The 16,585-nt window shown below is 40.6% G+C and overlaps 1 protein-coding gene across 19 annotated transcripts in view; it reads left to right on the forward strand.

The window, feature by feature from the left end:
- LUZP2 (leucine zipper protein 2) overlaps nucleotides 1-16,585 on the forward strand; it is a 270,446-nt gene that overhangs the window by 151,096 nt on the left and 102,765 nt on the right. For 18 of the 19 annotated variants that reach the window (XM_086895406.1, XM_086895408.1, XM_086895411.1 and 15 more), the window contains one exon: nucleotides 10,708-10,770. The exons of the other annotated variant lie outside the window; for it this stretch is intronic. In XM_086895406.1, coding sequence (XP_086751532.1) covers nucleotides 10,708-10,770 — 63 coding nt within the window. The remainder of the gene's footprint in view (nucleotides 1-10,707; nucleotides 10,771-16,585) is intronic. 19 annotated transcript variants of the gene reach the window in all.

Below are 16,585 nucleotides of genomic sequence, written 5' to 3' on the forward strand. Positions count from 1 at the left end.
CTCCCGCGAGGGAATTGGCCGGCCGTGAAGGAAGCGATTCTGTGTGAAAGGGTCTCTCTTTCCTTACTCGTAAAGCCTGAGGCTAAAGGGAGTCTCAGGGGACCGATCAAAGGGGGGCTGAGAGAGGAAGGAACGTCCAGTCGAGCTCTGGAACTGGTAAACTCTCTCAGCCAAAAGATTTAGAAAGTCGAAACACCGAGAAAACCCCGGTACAGCTAACCGAGAGGTAAGTATTGGTGCGATCTAGGACTTTCGGAAGCGGAAAAAGAAAGACGAACACAACGCAGAGCAGGTAAGAATCGTAAGAAAATGGGACAGAGAAAAAGTAGAGTGCAAAAACTAGATAACGAGAAAAGCCCATCAGAGGAATCAAAACAAATGCTAGACATCCCACCGGAGAGTCCTTTAGGGTGGATGTTGAGAAATTGGGAAAGTTGTCCCGAAAAACGAGGGAAATCCAAGGCAAAAATGATTTATTACTGTGCCGAGATTTGGGGAGGACAGGAATTAAGAAACTGTCTCACTTGGCCAGTATTGGGGACATTTGATAAATGGATGTGCAGAGAATTACTCGCACACATAGAGAAAAAGGTCTCGTCAGACGCTGAGGAGAAAGAATATGCCAAACTCTGGTTAAATACCAAAGTACGGCTGTTTCCAGTGAAACAGAAAAACGAACATAAGACAGAGACCTGGGAACCCCTGGATCACTTACCCCCTCCGTACCGCGGGCCAGTAGAGCCTCCGGCGATGGACCAAGTAGTACCATCAGCACCCGAGGGTTCCATGGGGCAACTAGCAGAAGCACGCTCCCCTCAACCACCGGGAGTAGTGCCGGAAACCCTCACTACCCCCCCACCTGCAGAAAACCCAGCCACCGCACCCTCTTTGGAGTCGGTGTTGGCGCAAGGATGGGGCTTACCCCCTCCACAAATCCCGGTCCGGCCACCACAGCTGGGACCACCGAAAGTATCAGAAGGGAACCCTCTGAGTCACTTAGCTGCGGCAGACATCCCGCCAGCAATGAAGGGAAAACCTCCCGCAAACTCCAGTTCCCCTCCTGCAAGCAGGACTCGGTGGAAATCAAAAATAGGGAATGGAGAATGGGGAGAGACAGAAAATGGGCATCGAATGTTCCCTCTCAGGGAAGTGCCAACCGCCCCCGGAGTAATTGGATTTGTAAACGTGCCCCTTAACTCAGGGGATGTACGAGCATTCAAAAAAGAAATGGGGCGACTGCTAGATGACCCAGTTGGAGTGGCCGAAAAGTTAGACGATTTTCTAGGAAGTAGTATTTACACCTACGAAGATCTCATGGCCATCCTGAGATCCCTGTTTAGCCAGGAGGAGAGAGAAATGATTAAGCAGGCGGGCATCAGAGATTGGGAAAGGCGTCACCCGCAGGGAACACCCGGTGACCAAAAGTGGCCGAGCGTGAGCCCGAGTTGGAGCGCCCAGACCGAGGAAGGAAGAAGAAGCATGATAGATTTAAGGAATATCATCGTGCAAGGAATAAGAGAGGCGGTCCCCAGAGGACAGAACATTAGCAAAGTATTTGGGGAATGTCAAGGAAAGGAGGAATCCCCTACCAAATGGTTAGACAGGTTGTGGAGAAGTCTGCAGATTTACTCTGGGACTGATCCCAGTTCCCCGGTGGGGGAGGTCCTGCTTAAAACGCAGTTTGTGGCTAAATCATGGGAGGACATTAGGAAGAAACTTGAGAAAATTGATGGATGGCAGGAGAAGAGTCTCCAAGAGCTTCTAAGGGAAGCTCAGAAGGTTTATATGAGGAGAGAAGACGAAAAACAGAAACTTCAAGCCAAAATATTAGTGGCTGCAGTAAAAGAAGTTCAAAAACACGAACAGAAACAGGGTAAACCGATACCTAAAAAACAAAAAGGATCTCAGAAGGAGGAAACTCCTCCTCGAAAGGATCCTCCAGAGTCTTTCTACTGTAAGAAAGTAGGACACATAAAAAGGGATTGCAGGAAACGAATAAAAGATGAACAAATATTTAAAGAAGATTAGGGAAGTCTTGGGCTCTTTCAAATGGGGACAGTAACAGCAAAAGAGCCCTTGATAAAATTGAAGGTAGGTCCCCACCACCAGGAAGTGAGTTTCCTGGTTGATACCGGGGCTGAGAGAAGCACCCTGCAGAAGTTACCTATAGGGTGTGAAACGAGTAAAGAAAAAGTAATTGTAATTGGCGCAAAAGGAGATCCATTTAAAGTCTCGGTAATCAAGGAGGTGGAAATCGAGTCGGAAAATAAGATATGTTTAGGAAATTTGTTGCTTGTGGAAGAAGCAGACTACAATCTATTGGGAAGAGATATGATCATAGCTTTAGGAATAAATATCATTGTGAAAAATTCAGAGTTAGTAGTGAAGGTGTTACATTTGACTTCAAAAGATGAAAAAGAAATTGACCCCCGAGTATGGCACTCAAAAGGGGAAGTGGGAAAATTAGATATTGCTCCCATCAAAATTGAAATTGAAAATCCAGAGAATCCGATAAGGATCCGACAATACCCCATCCCAGCCGAAGGGAGGAAGGGTTTGAAATTAATAATTGACGAGCTGCTTAAAGGAGGCACGCTCGAGCCCTGCTTGTCCCCACATAACACCCCCATCCTGGCAGTAAAGAAAGCCGATGGGAACTTCCGATTGGTTCAGGACTTGAGAGCTGTAAATGCTAGAACCCGAACCAGGTTTCCGGTGGTAGCAAATCCTTACACTCTACTAAACAGACTCTCACCAGAGGATGTATGGTATAGTGTAATTGATTTAAAAGATGCATTCTGGACATGTCCTCTGGATGAAGGGAGTAGGAATTTTTTCGCTTTCCAGTGGGAGGACCCAGATACCAATTGAAATCAGCAATTGCGGTGGACAGTCCTTCCACAAGGATTCGCCGAATCTCCGAACTTATTCGGACAAGCCTTAGAGCAACTACTCACTCAATTCACTCCAGAGGAGGGGACAAAACTATTACAATATGTAGACGATTTGCTAATCGCTGGAATCACGGAGGAGCAGGTGAAGAAATGTACCATTTCCCTGCTGAATTTTCTGGGACAAAAAGGATTGAAAGTATCTAAATCCAAGCTGCAATTCACAGAGCCCGAAGTAAAATATCTTGGACATTGGATATCACAAGGGAAAAAGAAATTAGATCCCGAGAGGGTGGTGGGAATTCTTGAACTTCCTGCCCCACAAACCAAGAGACAAATTAGGCAATTTTTAGGGCTCATGGGATATTGCAGACAATGGATTGAAGGATACAGCGAAAAGGTGAAATTTCTGTATGAAAGGCTAAAATACAGATCGATTAAAATGGACAGGGCAAGACGAAATTAAATTTCAGGAATTAAAGAATGCCCTCGTCACTGCTCCAGTTCTAACATTACCAGACATAAGTAAAGAGTTTCAACTGTTTGTTGATATAAGTGGACAAACAGCACAGGGAGTTTTGACCCAGGAATGGGCAGAAAAGAAGAAACCCATAGGGTTTTTGTCCAAAATCCTAGATCCAGTCAGTCGGGGCTGGCCTACGTGTCTGCAAGCAATTGTGGCAGTAGCACTGTTGGTTGGGGAAGCCAAAAAGGTAACGTTTGGAGCTCCCCTGATAGTTTATACTCCACATGATGTAAGAAACATCTTACAACAAAAAGCAGAGAAATGGTTGACCGATTCAAGGCTTCTGAAATATGAAGCCATGTTAATCAGCTCGCCAGGACTGGAATTAAGGACAACCTCTGCACAAAACCCTGCGCAATTTTTGTACAGGGAACCAACGGGAAAGCTACTACACAATTGTATTGAGGCAGTAGAATTACAGACTAAAGTAAGACCCGATCTGGAGGATCAGGAATTGGAAGGAGGAGAAAAATGGTTCATCGATGGTTCCTCGAGAATGATAGAGGGAAAACGTAAATCAGGATATGCCATCGTAAACGGCATAACAGGACAGACTGTAGAATCGGGCCCCCTAAAGGGAAATTGGTCAGCACAGGCATGTGAACTCTTTGATCTCCTAAAAGCCCTCAAAGGCTTGAAGGGAAAAAGGGGAACCATCTATACCGATTCAAGGTATGCATTTGGGATAGTGCATACCTTCGGGAAAATTTGGGAAGAAAGGGGTCTGATCAACACTAAAGGAAAAGGATTGGTACATGAGGAAATAATTAGACAAATTTTAGAAGCGGTCAGAGAGCCACTGGAGATATCTGTGGTTCATGTAAAAGGACACCAGACCGGACGACAATTCCATACAAGGGGAAACAATTTAGCGGATAAAGAGGCGAAAAGAGCGGCATTGTTGACCGTAAGTATTTCTGAGCTAGTCCCAAGGGAACCTCCAGAGGTTTCAGTGCTTCCTTCGGAAAAGGAGCAGGAAGACTTCAAAAAGGTAGGGGGACATTTCAAAGAGGGTAAATGGTGGTTACCTGACGGGAGGGAGTTGGTCCCGAAGGGGATAGCAAAAGGAATACTCAAAAGACTACATGCACAAACCCATTGGGGAACCAGGGCATTGGCTGAACAATTTTTAAAATTCTTCGGGTGTAAAGGAATCTTCGAGCTCGCAAAACAAGAGGTACAGGGATGCGTGATATGCCAAAAGGTAAACAGAGCGAATTTTCGGCAAACCAATTGGGGAGGTCGGCCAATCTCATATCGACCATTTGAAAGAATCCAGGTGGATTTCACAGAATTACCAAAAATTGGCAAAATAAATATTTGTTAGTTATAGTAGATAAATTGACACATTGGGTAGAGGCCTTTCCCAGAGCTAAGGCTACGGCCCAAACAGTGTCTAAAATTCTACTGGAAGAAATAATTCCTAGATATGGTATTGTAGACCATATTGATTCGGACCAGGGCACACATTTCACCTCAAAAATTATCAAACAGTTGTCCGATGCGTTAGGGATCAGATGGCAATATCATACTCCTTGGCACCCTCAGAGCTCGGGGCAAGTGGAAAGGATGAATCAGACGTTAAAATCACAAATATCCAAATTGACAATTGAAACAAAAATGTCCTGGGTCAAATGTCTCCCCTTGGCATTGCTGAATATAAGAACCATGCCGAACTCAGAAACAGGGCTGTCCCCCTTTGAAATGTTGTATGGAATGCCGTACAAGCATGCTATGCCGGTTGAACATCCTCAAACAGAGGATGTGCAACTCCAACCTTATCTCATTTCTATAAATAAAAACTTACAGGAGTTAAGGAGAAGAGGATTGATTCCTCAGAGCAGCACGTTGGGATTTCCGATCCACCAAATTCAACCAGGGGACAAAGTACTGATCAAAGTGTGGAAAGAGCAACCCCTCAGTCCTCACTGGGAAGGACCATTCCTCGTCCTCCTGACTACAGACACCGCGGTTCGTACGGCTGAAAAGGGCTGGACACACTCTTCCTGAGTGAAGAAAGTTTCGGTTCACGATCCCCCCGAGTGGAAAATTGTAACCCCTCCGGGAGAATTGAAAATCAGGCTTCAGCGGAACAACAAATGAGCAGCGAAGACAGGATAAGTTGCACCAATTTTGAATGTTATTGTTTTCCTTTTGTACATTTTAAGTGTGCATATTGTAAACAAACGTGGGTGACTCATTGTTTGGGAGGGCAAAAACCAAGAGGGTTGTGTGCCGCGTGTTACAAAAAGGAATTAGAACAGACCAACCTTTTTCTAGCACTTGCTACCCGGGTGGGTATCTTGGAACTCGACTCTCCTGAGTGGTTCCGATTTTTTCAAAAGGGATTACGAGGCCATTTGGACTGTAAAGCGGAACCTCTAATAATAGAGTGCCGCCGAAATGTAAAAGTACCATGCAGGAGCGGCACGATCAAGGCATCTCGGTGGGCAACCTTTAAAAGGAGGTTTGCCATCAGGACGTCAAGGGCCCCTGAAGACAGTCCTTGCTGCCGAGAAGATGGTTATCCCCGCCGTATGTTCTTGTACGGGCGGAGGGAATGGCAGAGGGATGCGATTGTGGGGAATCCTGACGATCCTGAACCTAGCCATGTGCTGGACCGAGAGAATGGGCCCCGAGGTGCCTCCAGGGACGACCTCCCTGGGGAAGTGTGAGCAGTGCCAAACTGCCACGCGAACCGAGCCATTGATCACTTGCCCTCCGGAATTGCACGCAGGAGAATGTTGGGCAAATGGTACCCAAATGGACCTGTGTAAGCTGGAAGGGAAAATTTGGTGCTCCACCCCGGGGATAGGTACTGGAAAAAGGCAACCCCATATCACAGGGGAAAAAGAGGTCCAAGCGACCCATCTACGAAGTAAGAGAGACATAGGAGGGGTTTCCCCAATCTCGGTCTGCGGGCAGTGTAATAAAACTGTCTGGATTGGAGGAAAGAAGCAGTCGACGTTCATTGCGTATCACAGAGTCAACCCCTTGTGTTACAATAAAGCAAACTTAAAATATTGTACCATGGGGGGGAAATTGTACTGGGAAGGGAGGAACCTGAAACACGAAACGAAAGTGTCATTCAGTAATGAACCGATAGTTTTGGATTTACTGAAAAATGACGATGACAGAGTGTGTCTACAGTTTGATCAGGTGATCTGTTTTGCAAAAGACGAGGATGGTTCAGACCCTGAAAATAAAATAAAACAATTGACTCTTGAACTAAAGAGGCAGGAAATGGAAAATAAGAGAAAAAGACTCGAACAAGAGAGGTTAAACTCTCTCAGTGAGCAATACGAGCAATTAGAAAAACAATACGATAATTGGAAGCTACCTAGCCCTAATCAGAATCTATTTATAGATCTGATGCAGGAAATAGCTACCGAATTAGGATTGACTAATTGTTGGATATGTGGCGGCCTGAAATCAGCCGAAAGATGGCCATGGAAGGGAGAAGGATTAACCCCAGAACAATTACTTAAGTGGACAGGATTGAAATTATCCAAAACAACCCGGCGATCAGAGGGGTGGGTGATTGACAAAAGAATCATTGGAACTTTTTGTGTCAGTCGGGAAGGAAGGGAATTCACTGAGCTAGTTGGTTACACCCCGTGTGTAAAAACTCTCTTGGTAAATTCAGATAAAAAGACAAAAATTTGGCAGCCGGAATCACCCGAGGGCTATTGGAGCCAATCTCGGGAAAATAATTGCGAATGGATAGATCTAATTGGTTTATGTTGGAACAAACAGGACGGGGCGAATCCCTTCCATGCCTTTCTCGGCCTGAGGGAATATTGGGAGGACCCGGCAAAACTTAACAGAGATTGGAAGGCACCGGATGGGATTTACTGGATATGCGGAAAGAAAGCATACAGTGAATTACCCAGAAATTGGAAGGGGTCATGCACACTCGGAATAATTCGGCCTTTCTTCTTTACATTACCTAAAGATGAAAGTAGGTCTTTAGGTGCTCCCCTCTTTGAAACTCTAGCCCGACAAAAGAGGGAATTGAAACGGGAGCTACCAATAGCCGGAGGTAACCACAAATGGAAGGGGGAGGAATGGCCCGCCAAAAGGATCATACAATATTATGGACCGGCAACATGGGCAAATGATGGCAGTTGGGGATGCAGGACCCCAATCTACCTCCTCAATCGGCTCATTAGGTTACAGGCTGTGGTAGAAGTCGTTTCAAACCACACTTCAGAAGCCCTGGAACTCCTAGCAAAACAACATTCCCAGATGAGAGCCTTTGTATACCAAAACAGACTCGCTCTCGACTATTTGCTAGCTGAGGAGGGAGGAGTGTGTGGCAGATATAACGAGTCAGAGTGTTGCATGGAAATAGATGACTTCGGAGAAACTATAAAGGGTCTAGCTGCTGAAATAAAGAAAGTAGCCCATGTACCCGTCCAGAAATGGAATTCGATTTTACAAGCCTCTTGGTGGGATCAAATTTTTGGGCAAGGGGCATGGTGGAAAAAACTAGTATTCTTTATAGGATGTTCAATTGCCGGAGTCATCTTCCTACCCTGCCTAATTCCTTGTCTGATCAGACTGATACATTCTGTCGTTCAAGGAATGCAGATTGCCTCTCTCCCAATAGACCCAGAAAAGGCACAAGGAAACGCTACCCTTCTTTCAAAAAATCATGAAGTTAGAAGAAGAAAAAGAGAGTAGAAATGCGGTCAAAGCATTGAGAGAATTTGAAAACAAACATATGTTGTCCCCAGAAAATGTAGAAGAGTTAGACCAAGAGGAAAACGACATTATCTAACCCGATATTCCTCTGAAAAAGTATGTAAACACGAATTTTTAATATGATCAAATTATTAGGTGGGGGACTGTAATAAAGAATTGGGTAAATAAAAATTCGGAATAAAAGGTTTAAATAAAGTATGTGTAATTATAAATGAAAATAGGGAATAAGGAATTCTCCTCCAGGTCGAGGCAGAATTCCTTTTCCAAAGTCACGGATTGCAAAAGAACCCCCAGATAACAAGCTTCAGCAGGCTCATCAACTCGGAGGAAAGGACAGGACACAGGCCATCATAGAAACAAAAGAACTAGCCTGAAAGTCTACCTCCAGATAAAGGCAACGCCCGGCCGATTTCGGCCGGAGACCATCAAGCAAGACAAAAGGGACGAGCCCCAGGAAAATGGTCGTTGCCAGAATCGAACACCACACCCGCCAAACCCATACTACAGAAACTCAATCAAGAAAGACAAAGAAGAGACTACTCCTCTGAGATATCCATCGGCGCTAGCCCAGATCCCTCGATTCTGCTGTGATGAAATATGTTAAAATACATACAGACTCACTTTGCATTTGAGGAGACTCTGCCCGGACACTTACTGACTCAATGTTCTAGGCCAGGAAATCCATTCACCCGACAATCAGGGACACTTGGTGAATGGAAACTGGTTGGAATTCTAGCCTGGGGACATAAAATCCCTATAAAAACCCAGGCCAGAGAACCCTCAGACGTGGATTTGGGAACACCTATACCTTGCGTATAGACCCTGTCCACCCAGCGCTGCGCTGTCCATTTATTGTGGTTTTTCCTCGCTGTTCGTTGCTTTATTAATTTATAATAAATTTATCTTTGTTAATCTTTAATCTGCCGTTGCATTTATAACAATTCTTAACAGAGGGGATAGAGGAGACACCTTGGTCTTGGGCTGAAATTCTCTTTGTAAGGCTATGGTGAAGATATATTTGATATATCAGCGTTTGTTTTTTCCCTGTAATTCATGAAGCACATGGAGGGATGCAGTATTCACCTGCAGCCCATGAGAAAAGGGCACTCCTGCTGGAGCATGTAGATACTGAAAAGCTGTAATCTAATGAGAATCTTGAACGGAGACATATAAGAAACTTTGCCCCAGGGATAGACGAAGAAAAGTCTCTGTTCCCAGAGACAAAAGAAGAGAGCTTTTGTTTTTTTATGCTAGAACACCTCATCCTTAAAATAAAACACCATAAGTTGACATGGCCCATGAAAATAGCTTTGGGAAAGCTGCAAGGCATAGGAGGAAGTTTCACACTGCAAACAGATTTTCCTTTCTTGGGCGACTGATTTGCTGTGACATTGAAGCCACAAGAAAATTGTTCCTTGTGCAGAAGTCTCCATGGTATGGCAAGAGAAACTCTTCTTCCTACAAGAACTGATGAAAGACTATTGTAGAGGTGGTAGCTGATTGAAAATCCCAGGTTTTGTCTCTACATTGTCTGTGGGAAAGAAAAGAGGTTTTAGGGAAGGGAGAAGTGTTCTGAAGGTTTTATTCTGATACTTATTATCGTTTTAGTTATGTTAATAAAATTTTCTTTATACCTTTAAAGTTTTGGGCCTGCTTTGCCTTCCTCCTAATTAATATCTCACAGCCAGAAATGAGTAAATAATTCTAGTAGGTGCACTAGCAATTTTAGCCAACACTAAACCCACCACAGTATTGTATTAACAGCATGGGAAATTGGGTAAATCGGGATGAATATTTTGCTAATTGAACTATCCAAAACTTTATCCTTTGAACTTCCTTCAAAGTAGCGGTAATGTGTTCTTTTAATTCTAGTTGCATATAATTATGGCCTCCTTCTTCCCATTGTATTCCATAAGCTGTGATTAAAGCTCAGTCCTTTGAATTTGAAAAAACTCAATTGTAAAAGTAATTTTTTAACCTGTGTTTGATTAAAGTCAGTCTTAAGCCTTGTGACTAGAATTTCTACTTTCCAAGTCAAGACATTGACTTAAGTGGGATCTAAAGACCATATATGAATGCTTTCACGTATAACGCACTTTATTCCACACAGGTCTGACTAGAAGCAAGGACTTTATCTAATTAGGAACAACACTGTAAAATTCAAATAAAATAACTGTGTTAGAAACCAGCTCTGATAGATATGTTCTTAGAAGGGAAAAATATTTTTGTTAGAAAACCAGTTAGTATTGTTTTAAAAGTCCTCCGCTCTTTGACAAACTCATTGAACTACCTTGTGAAAAATAAACACTATGTCTACTGGTACTAAACAAAAGTAAGATATTTATGTGCAGCAGTATTCTTCTTTTGATTATTAGTTTTCTAATAATTTTCTAGTAAGTAAGCTAAATGTTTGTAGATTTAGCAAATACTTGACTGTGGCCTATACCAATTTGGTACGTAAGCAAAATTTTTTGATTTTGTGATTGTTTTTTTTTTTACAAAACTTTTAAAAGCATAAAAAAATAATTAGTGTTTATAACTACATCTCAACAACTCCCACTCAACATTTCTTTAAAATTGTAGATTAACTTTTTGAAGACTGAAATGGAAAGGAAGAGCAAAATGATACGAGACCTCCAAAACGAGGTAAGAGGAACATTTGATTGTCATCTCAACTCAGATTTCATATTGGACGAGAGTGTGCTTTGGTTTTATATATAAAACATGTTATTGTAATAGGCAGAAAAGGCACCAGTGAAATTCTCTGAACAGAAAAGCAAACTAAAATGACTGTGTGCATTTAGAAATAGTGTTTTATTGAATGCAATGGTTGACTCCATGCTAGTGGTGCTTAGTTTGATAGCACAGCTCTGTAACTTTTGCTGCTTTTTCAGAAAGGAAGTTATGTAGATTATTGACACACAGTGAAACTTTGTTCATATTGTTATTGCTTGCTTTAAAAATAAATAACAAGTGGATGAGAAAGGCAGTGCAGTCTCAGAACTGAGATTACTAATAAAATTTGAAAAAACCTTAAACTCCTAAAATGTTTTCTTAAGCTTTGTATGCCATGAATATCAATCCCAAAATTCCAAATAAAATATAAAATACGTTTTAAATAATGTTTCTTGGTATTGCACTGAATTTATTTTGAAGTTTGGTCCTGGAATAGAAACATGAAATATTTGAGCAGCATTATATTCCTTTTCCCCTTATGTCTTTTTCTCCAAACAATTTGCCTAAAGCAGAATGTAGTTTCCCTTTCAATTTTTTCATTCTGCAAAGAACTTTGCACTTGAAAATATTTTATTCATATGATATTTGTTTTCTTGCCAACTAGGCTTCTTGTCTTTATCTGCTTTGTTCAATTCTTTTGCTTTTCTAAACTATTCTGAGTCTGTGCATATGAAAACTGGATCTCCTTAAAGCTATCATTTAAACAGGGATCTCTGATTTCATTGGTCTATGAGATTGTATACATGTGGTCAATCTGAAAAATGTGTAGATTACTTTCTAAGTCATAAATGTGTCCTAGTTTTGGACAGAACATGATTAATTTTTTATAGTAGTCAGGAAGGTGGCATGGCCAGGCCGTAATGTTATTTGATTCCATCTCACATGACTTTCCAGGGGCAGGAACAAGGAATTCTCTCATTTCTGGTTCTGTTTGAGAGAGAAAAGCATGGTGACTGAAATGGTCTGGTACTGCTTTAATTTCTGTGTAATTTGTTTTTCTTTCAGCTTTTGTTATTAATATTGCTGCTGTTACTGTTCATTTTCTTATCTCATTGCTGTTTCTTGTAAATTGTTCTTATCTCAACCTGTAATTTTCACCTCTGTGCCTCCAATTCTCAACTTCATTCCTGGAGTGGAAAGTGGGAGGGGAAGGAGGAGAGGAAGTGAACTGGTCTGGGAAAGTCTCACTGGGATACTGAATTGGCAAGAACTATTCTTAAACCACGACCATAGGAAATGGCTCTTTCAGTTGCTCATGTTATTTAGGCCATGCTCTCAGTTGCCTTCATCTGCAGTCAAAAATGCCTTGCTCTCTTTTCTTACCTGTTATCATTGGATGCTTTGCAATTGAGCTGGTAAGCTCTTAATAAATCATATCAGTCTCATCCTGTTGACCAGACATTAAAAAAATCTTTCCTCTTACTGAACTCAAATAAATACTTCATTAATCAACATTCAAACTATCTGACTTTTAATGATTTACTAAGGTAGGTCAGTAGACTTCTCTAATATTTACCATATTTATAGCACATTTTAGAAAATCTACTCTGATAGGAATCTGTTTTTTTGGCACCAAATATCAGCTACTATGTGAAAAGGAACCAAAAGCTATACCCACCTAATGGCTTTCTATCAAACTTCTATACCAAGTTTGTTAGTTCCGTAAAAATAAACACTTAATGTCAGGTTTTTTTGGAAATTTGACTGAAGTTAAATTATATGATTTTGAATAAATATTATGTTATTTAGGTCCTGCCTCCAAACACTGAATACATATTGCTTTTAAAAATCTCATAAATTTGGATGTGGTATATATTTAAGTAATTTTCTGTGTAGGTTTTGAAAGAATAATCTGCATATAAATATATAGAGACAGATGATGAAAATGTTTCCTTCATAGCTGCTCTTGTTCTTTCAAATATTGCATTTACCCTCATTTTACATTGCCAAATTGTGAATTTTGCAATCTTAGGCTCTTCAATGACTGTAAAAATAATTTCCTATTTAGTTCTTCTCTTTCAGCATGTAACCTAGTGCCATTCATCTTTGCCATTTGAAGATACAAATAGATGGCAATAGTCTTCCAGCTGAATGCAGCAGCTGTCATGTAGTTTCTGAGGAGATGACATTGTACAGAAAGGCAACTTCTAGACTATTCAAGGCTTTGGGGGAAAAAAAGTAACAAAAAAAATTATCTGTGGTATGGAGGGAAAAAAGTGACAGATAGAGCACAAAGGGATTAGATGTCCCAAAATCATCTGGTTTTTAGAGGTCTTTAAGTGCTTCCTGCAAATTCCACAAAATATCTGTCAGACTTCCAGCTGTAACATCATGTGGATTGTGTTAATGTAGTCTTGAGGGACTGGCATGTAAACAGATATGCTCTTATTTCAAGCAGTTTCTTATTTTCTTTATTAACAAACCAAGAAGTTTGGAAATGCAGAAGCATTGATAGAACTAAGAAGCTTGCAAAAATGTAGAGTAAAATAGAATATGTATAAAAAGAGATACTTAAAAAACTTTCACTTTTGGAGATGGCTTTTTATAGGGTAAGCATCTCACTGCTAGCGTATATGGTTTGTGGGAAATTGTGCCTGTACTGGGTCTGACTGAGATAGAGTTAATTTTCTCTTTAGCAGCCGTCCCTATTGATAGCACATCAGAGTTTCAGCTACTGCTGAGCAGCACTGTCCCTCTGACATTCCTTCCCCCATCAAGGGAGAAACAAGATTCTGGGAGGGGACATAGCCAGGCCAGCTGAGCCAAATTAAATTATTATGGATATTCCATACCATATGACATCAGCTCAGATGCAAAAGCTAAGGGCAAGAGGACGGACGGGGAGGCATTCATCATTCTACAAAGTTTGCCTTCCAGAGGAACCACTATGCTGAGGCCCTGCTTCCCAGAAAGTGTCTAAACATCGCTTGCTGATGGGAAATAGACATTAAGTTTTCCCTTTGCTTATGTAGCACAAGCTTTCACTTGCTTTTTTTCCTTTGCTTTAGTAAAGTGCCTTATAACAGCCTACTAGTTGTTTTCCATCTTATTCTCTCCCCTGTTCCACTGGGAAGGGGAGTGATAGAGTGGTTTAATGGGCATCTGCCACACAGCCAAGGTCAAACCACTACAGTGCCAAAACTGTTCTAGAAATGAAGCTGAAGCAGAATGCTCTGTTAACCCTTTTTTTTAATGTCAGAAAAGTCACAAGTCTTGACAATTTGGTACTTAGAACTAATTGTTTTAGTGCAATTCTGAATATGTATGTACATGATGGATTAATTTCTTAAATTAATGTCTTTTCTACACTGAAGTGTATGTCGTTCCGATTGGGAACGGCTAGAAAGAACGACACAAACTCTCAAGGGAGTTTCAACACGGGAATTCTCTAGTTTATTGCTTCAGGCCTGTCTTATAGACAGATACGTGGAAAGTACAGAAAGGAAACTCTTATTGGTTAACAAAGTGCTACATTACCATCATTGGTCAGGGGCACTCTAACCCCCTGACTCTGTCCTGCAAGGGAAAACAAGAGGACAGATAAACAGCACCTGGCAGTTGTTTGCTGTCTCTGAGGATTGTTTTGAAATCCTCCTTTGAATTTCTCAGGCTAGCTTCTCAGGCAGGACTGAGAAGCCATGGGCCTGCAGTTTCTGCAGCTCCCTGCAGCCTGTTCCAGAGCTAGCATCCATAAAGTGTGTGGTGCATTTTTTAAGTTTGTTATTATTTTCCTACTGGTACACCTATAAAAGTGATTTTTCTCTACTGAACAGTAGACAATTGTTATTCAACTTTGTCACATGGATGCTTTGTCACATGGATACTATACTTGTCCCACATTAGAGTTAGAAATTAGAAATGTATAGAGAAAAAAAAACTACTCTTATTTAAACCATTAAAATTTGCTTAACTATTTTAACCATTTTATTGCATTTGACAGGAAGTGACTGACTGGCTTAGCATATAACCTTGGAGCAAAGAGGTTTATAATATTTTTATGAATATCTACATTAAAATACATTAATAGCTTTATAGATTTATAATAATCCCATGCATTTGTAAAGTTGATACAGAGGTTTTTAAAAGGCAATATATTTTTTTGCTGTGTAGACTGTGGCAGAAATTTGAAAAACATTAATGAATTTTGGCTGTAGCTCTCAGTAATATGGGGAGCGGTTGCTAAGAAGGATAGTTTTAAATCACAACCTTGTAAACAATTCTTGTGCTCTGTTCATAAATAAATTGTGGTTATAGCTTTACTGTTGAGTAAATCATCCTAAACCAGATTTCTTTTTTTATTCTCATTGTGTTTAGATGCAGTAATAAAGCTTAAATTAAATAAAGCTTAAGCTGCAGCAGCTTAAAGTCTCGCCTGATATATTGGGAATTTCATTCCCTACAGGGTGAATTCAATTGAGTTGTATTGAATTATGGTGGGAAAAAAAAAAAAAAAAAATGTCCCTTAGTAAAGCAGAAATTAAATTCTATGGCTTTGAGACTGCATGCTGATACTGACACTGGAGTTCTTCAGTTTCCATTCTCTGCAGATGAAGCTAACTTTTTTCCCTAAGTATAAAATCTAGGTGCAAGGTTTAAAGATTTCCATTCATAAACCACAACAAAGTGAAGGAAGGTTCCAAATAAGAATGTTTGGGTAAAATATATCCTTAACGAATGAGAAGATTAAAAATTAAAAGCTCTCTTTTTAACTGGTACTTAACCACACTGTTTAGAAAACTAACTGCTTGGATTTATCCTGATATTATTTGTCTGTTGTCTTGTTTGTTAACTGCACTGTTAAAAAATCAGAAATGTTCACTAGTAATCAGTCATTCCGATGATTTTCCTCATGCTGCCCAGGACACTCTTAAATTCTTAATTCTGACATCCTTCTTCATTAAGTCAAAAATTCCAAAATGGGTCTGAATTCACATTTTTTTCTCCTTAGTCATCTAGTCTTAAATATCTATAATCTAACCTTTTATCCCTGAAGCTTATTTTTTTCTGTTGTAGTTTGTAGCAAAATATGATTCACAAAGAAAAGAAAGTAAGTTCCAATCTGTCCCTTTGTTTCCTTTCATAGAAAGTTGCTACTGATGACTAGTGCTTCTGGATACTGATGCTACATAATGTGGTAGCATTGAAAGTCAACTCCTATAAACATTTCAAAAATCAGATTGTATAGGTATTTTGATAAGGGAGGTGCTAGAATTATCTGATGAACTGTTTAGTCTTATTTTCATGCAAGTGGTATTCACTATTTATGCTTCTTAGCACATAATCTCAAAATACTCTGAGTTGGTAAGGACTCTCATGGATCATCAAGTTCAACTCTGAAGTGATTTGGCTGCATAAGGATTGAACCCGCAATCTTGGTGTAATTAGCACCATACTCCAACTAGCTGAGCTAAAAGCGTAACCAGTACATTTGAACTGAAGGGACTAGAATAGGAAGTCCTTGTAGTTCCTTCGCTAGATCTTGTTTCAGAAAAACAACAAAACATGAAGTATAAGAGATTACCTTGACCAGTTTAAAAGAGCTGTATTCTCTATTTTGCACATTCAGCTCTCAATGATATCTGTTGCAGCTTTACAAGACAAAAAGGGCAGCCTGAAACTTAATTAAAATCTTAAGTCTTTGAACTTGTGCTGAGTTTTGTGAATCTTAGTGTTCTCCAAATCAGTGTTTTCCAGCATTACAGATCTCAAGGGTGAAGTGCCTCAC

This window comes from Cyanistes caeruleus, chromosome 6, assembly GCF_971803275.1.
Source record: "Cyanistes caeruleus chromosome 6, bCyaCae1.hap1.1, whole genome shotgun sequence".
Classification (NCBI taxonomy): Eukaryota; Metazoa; Chordata; class Aves; order Passeriformes; family Paridae; genus Cyanistes; species Cyanistes caeruleus.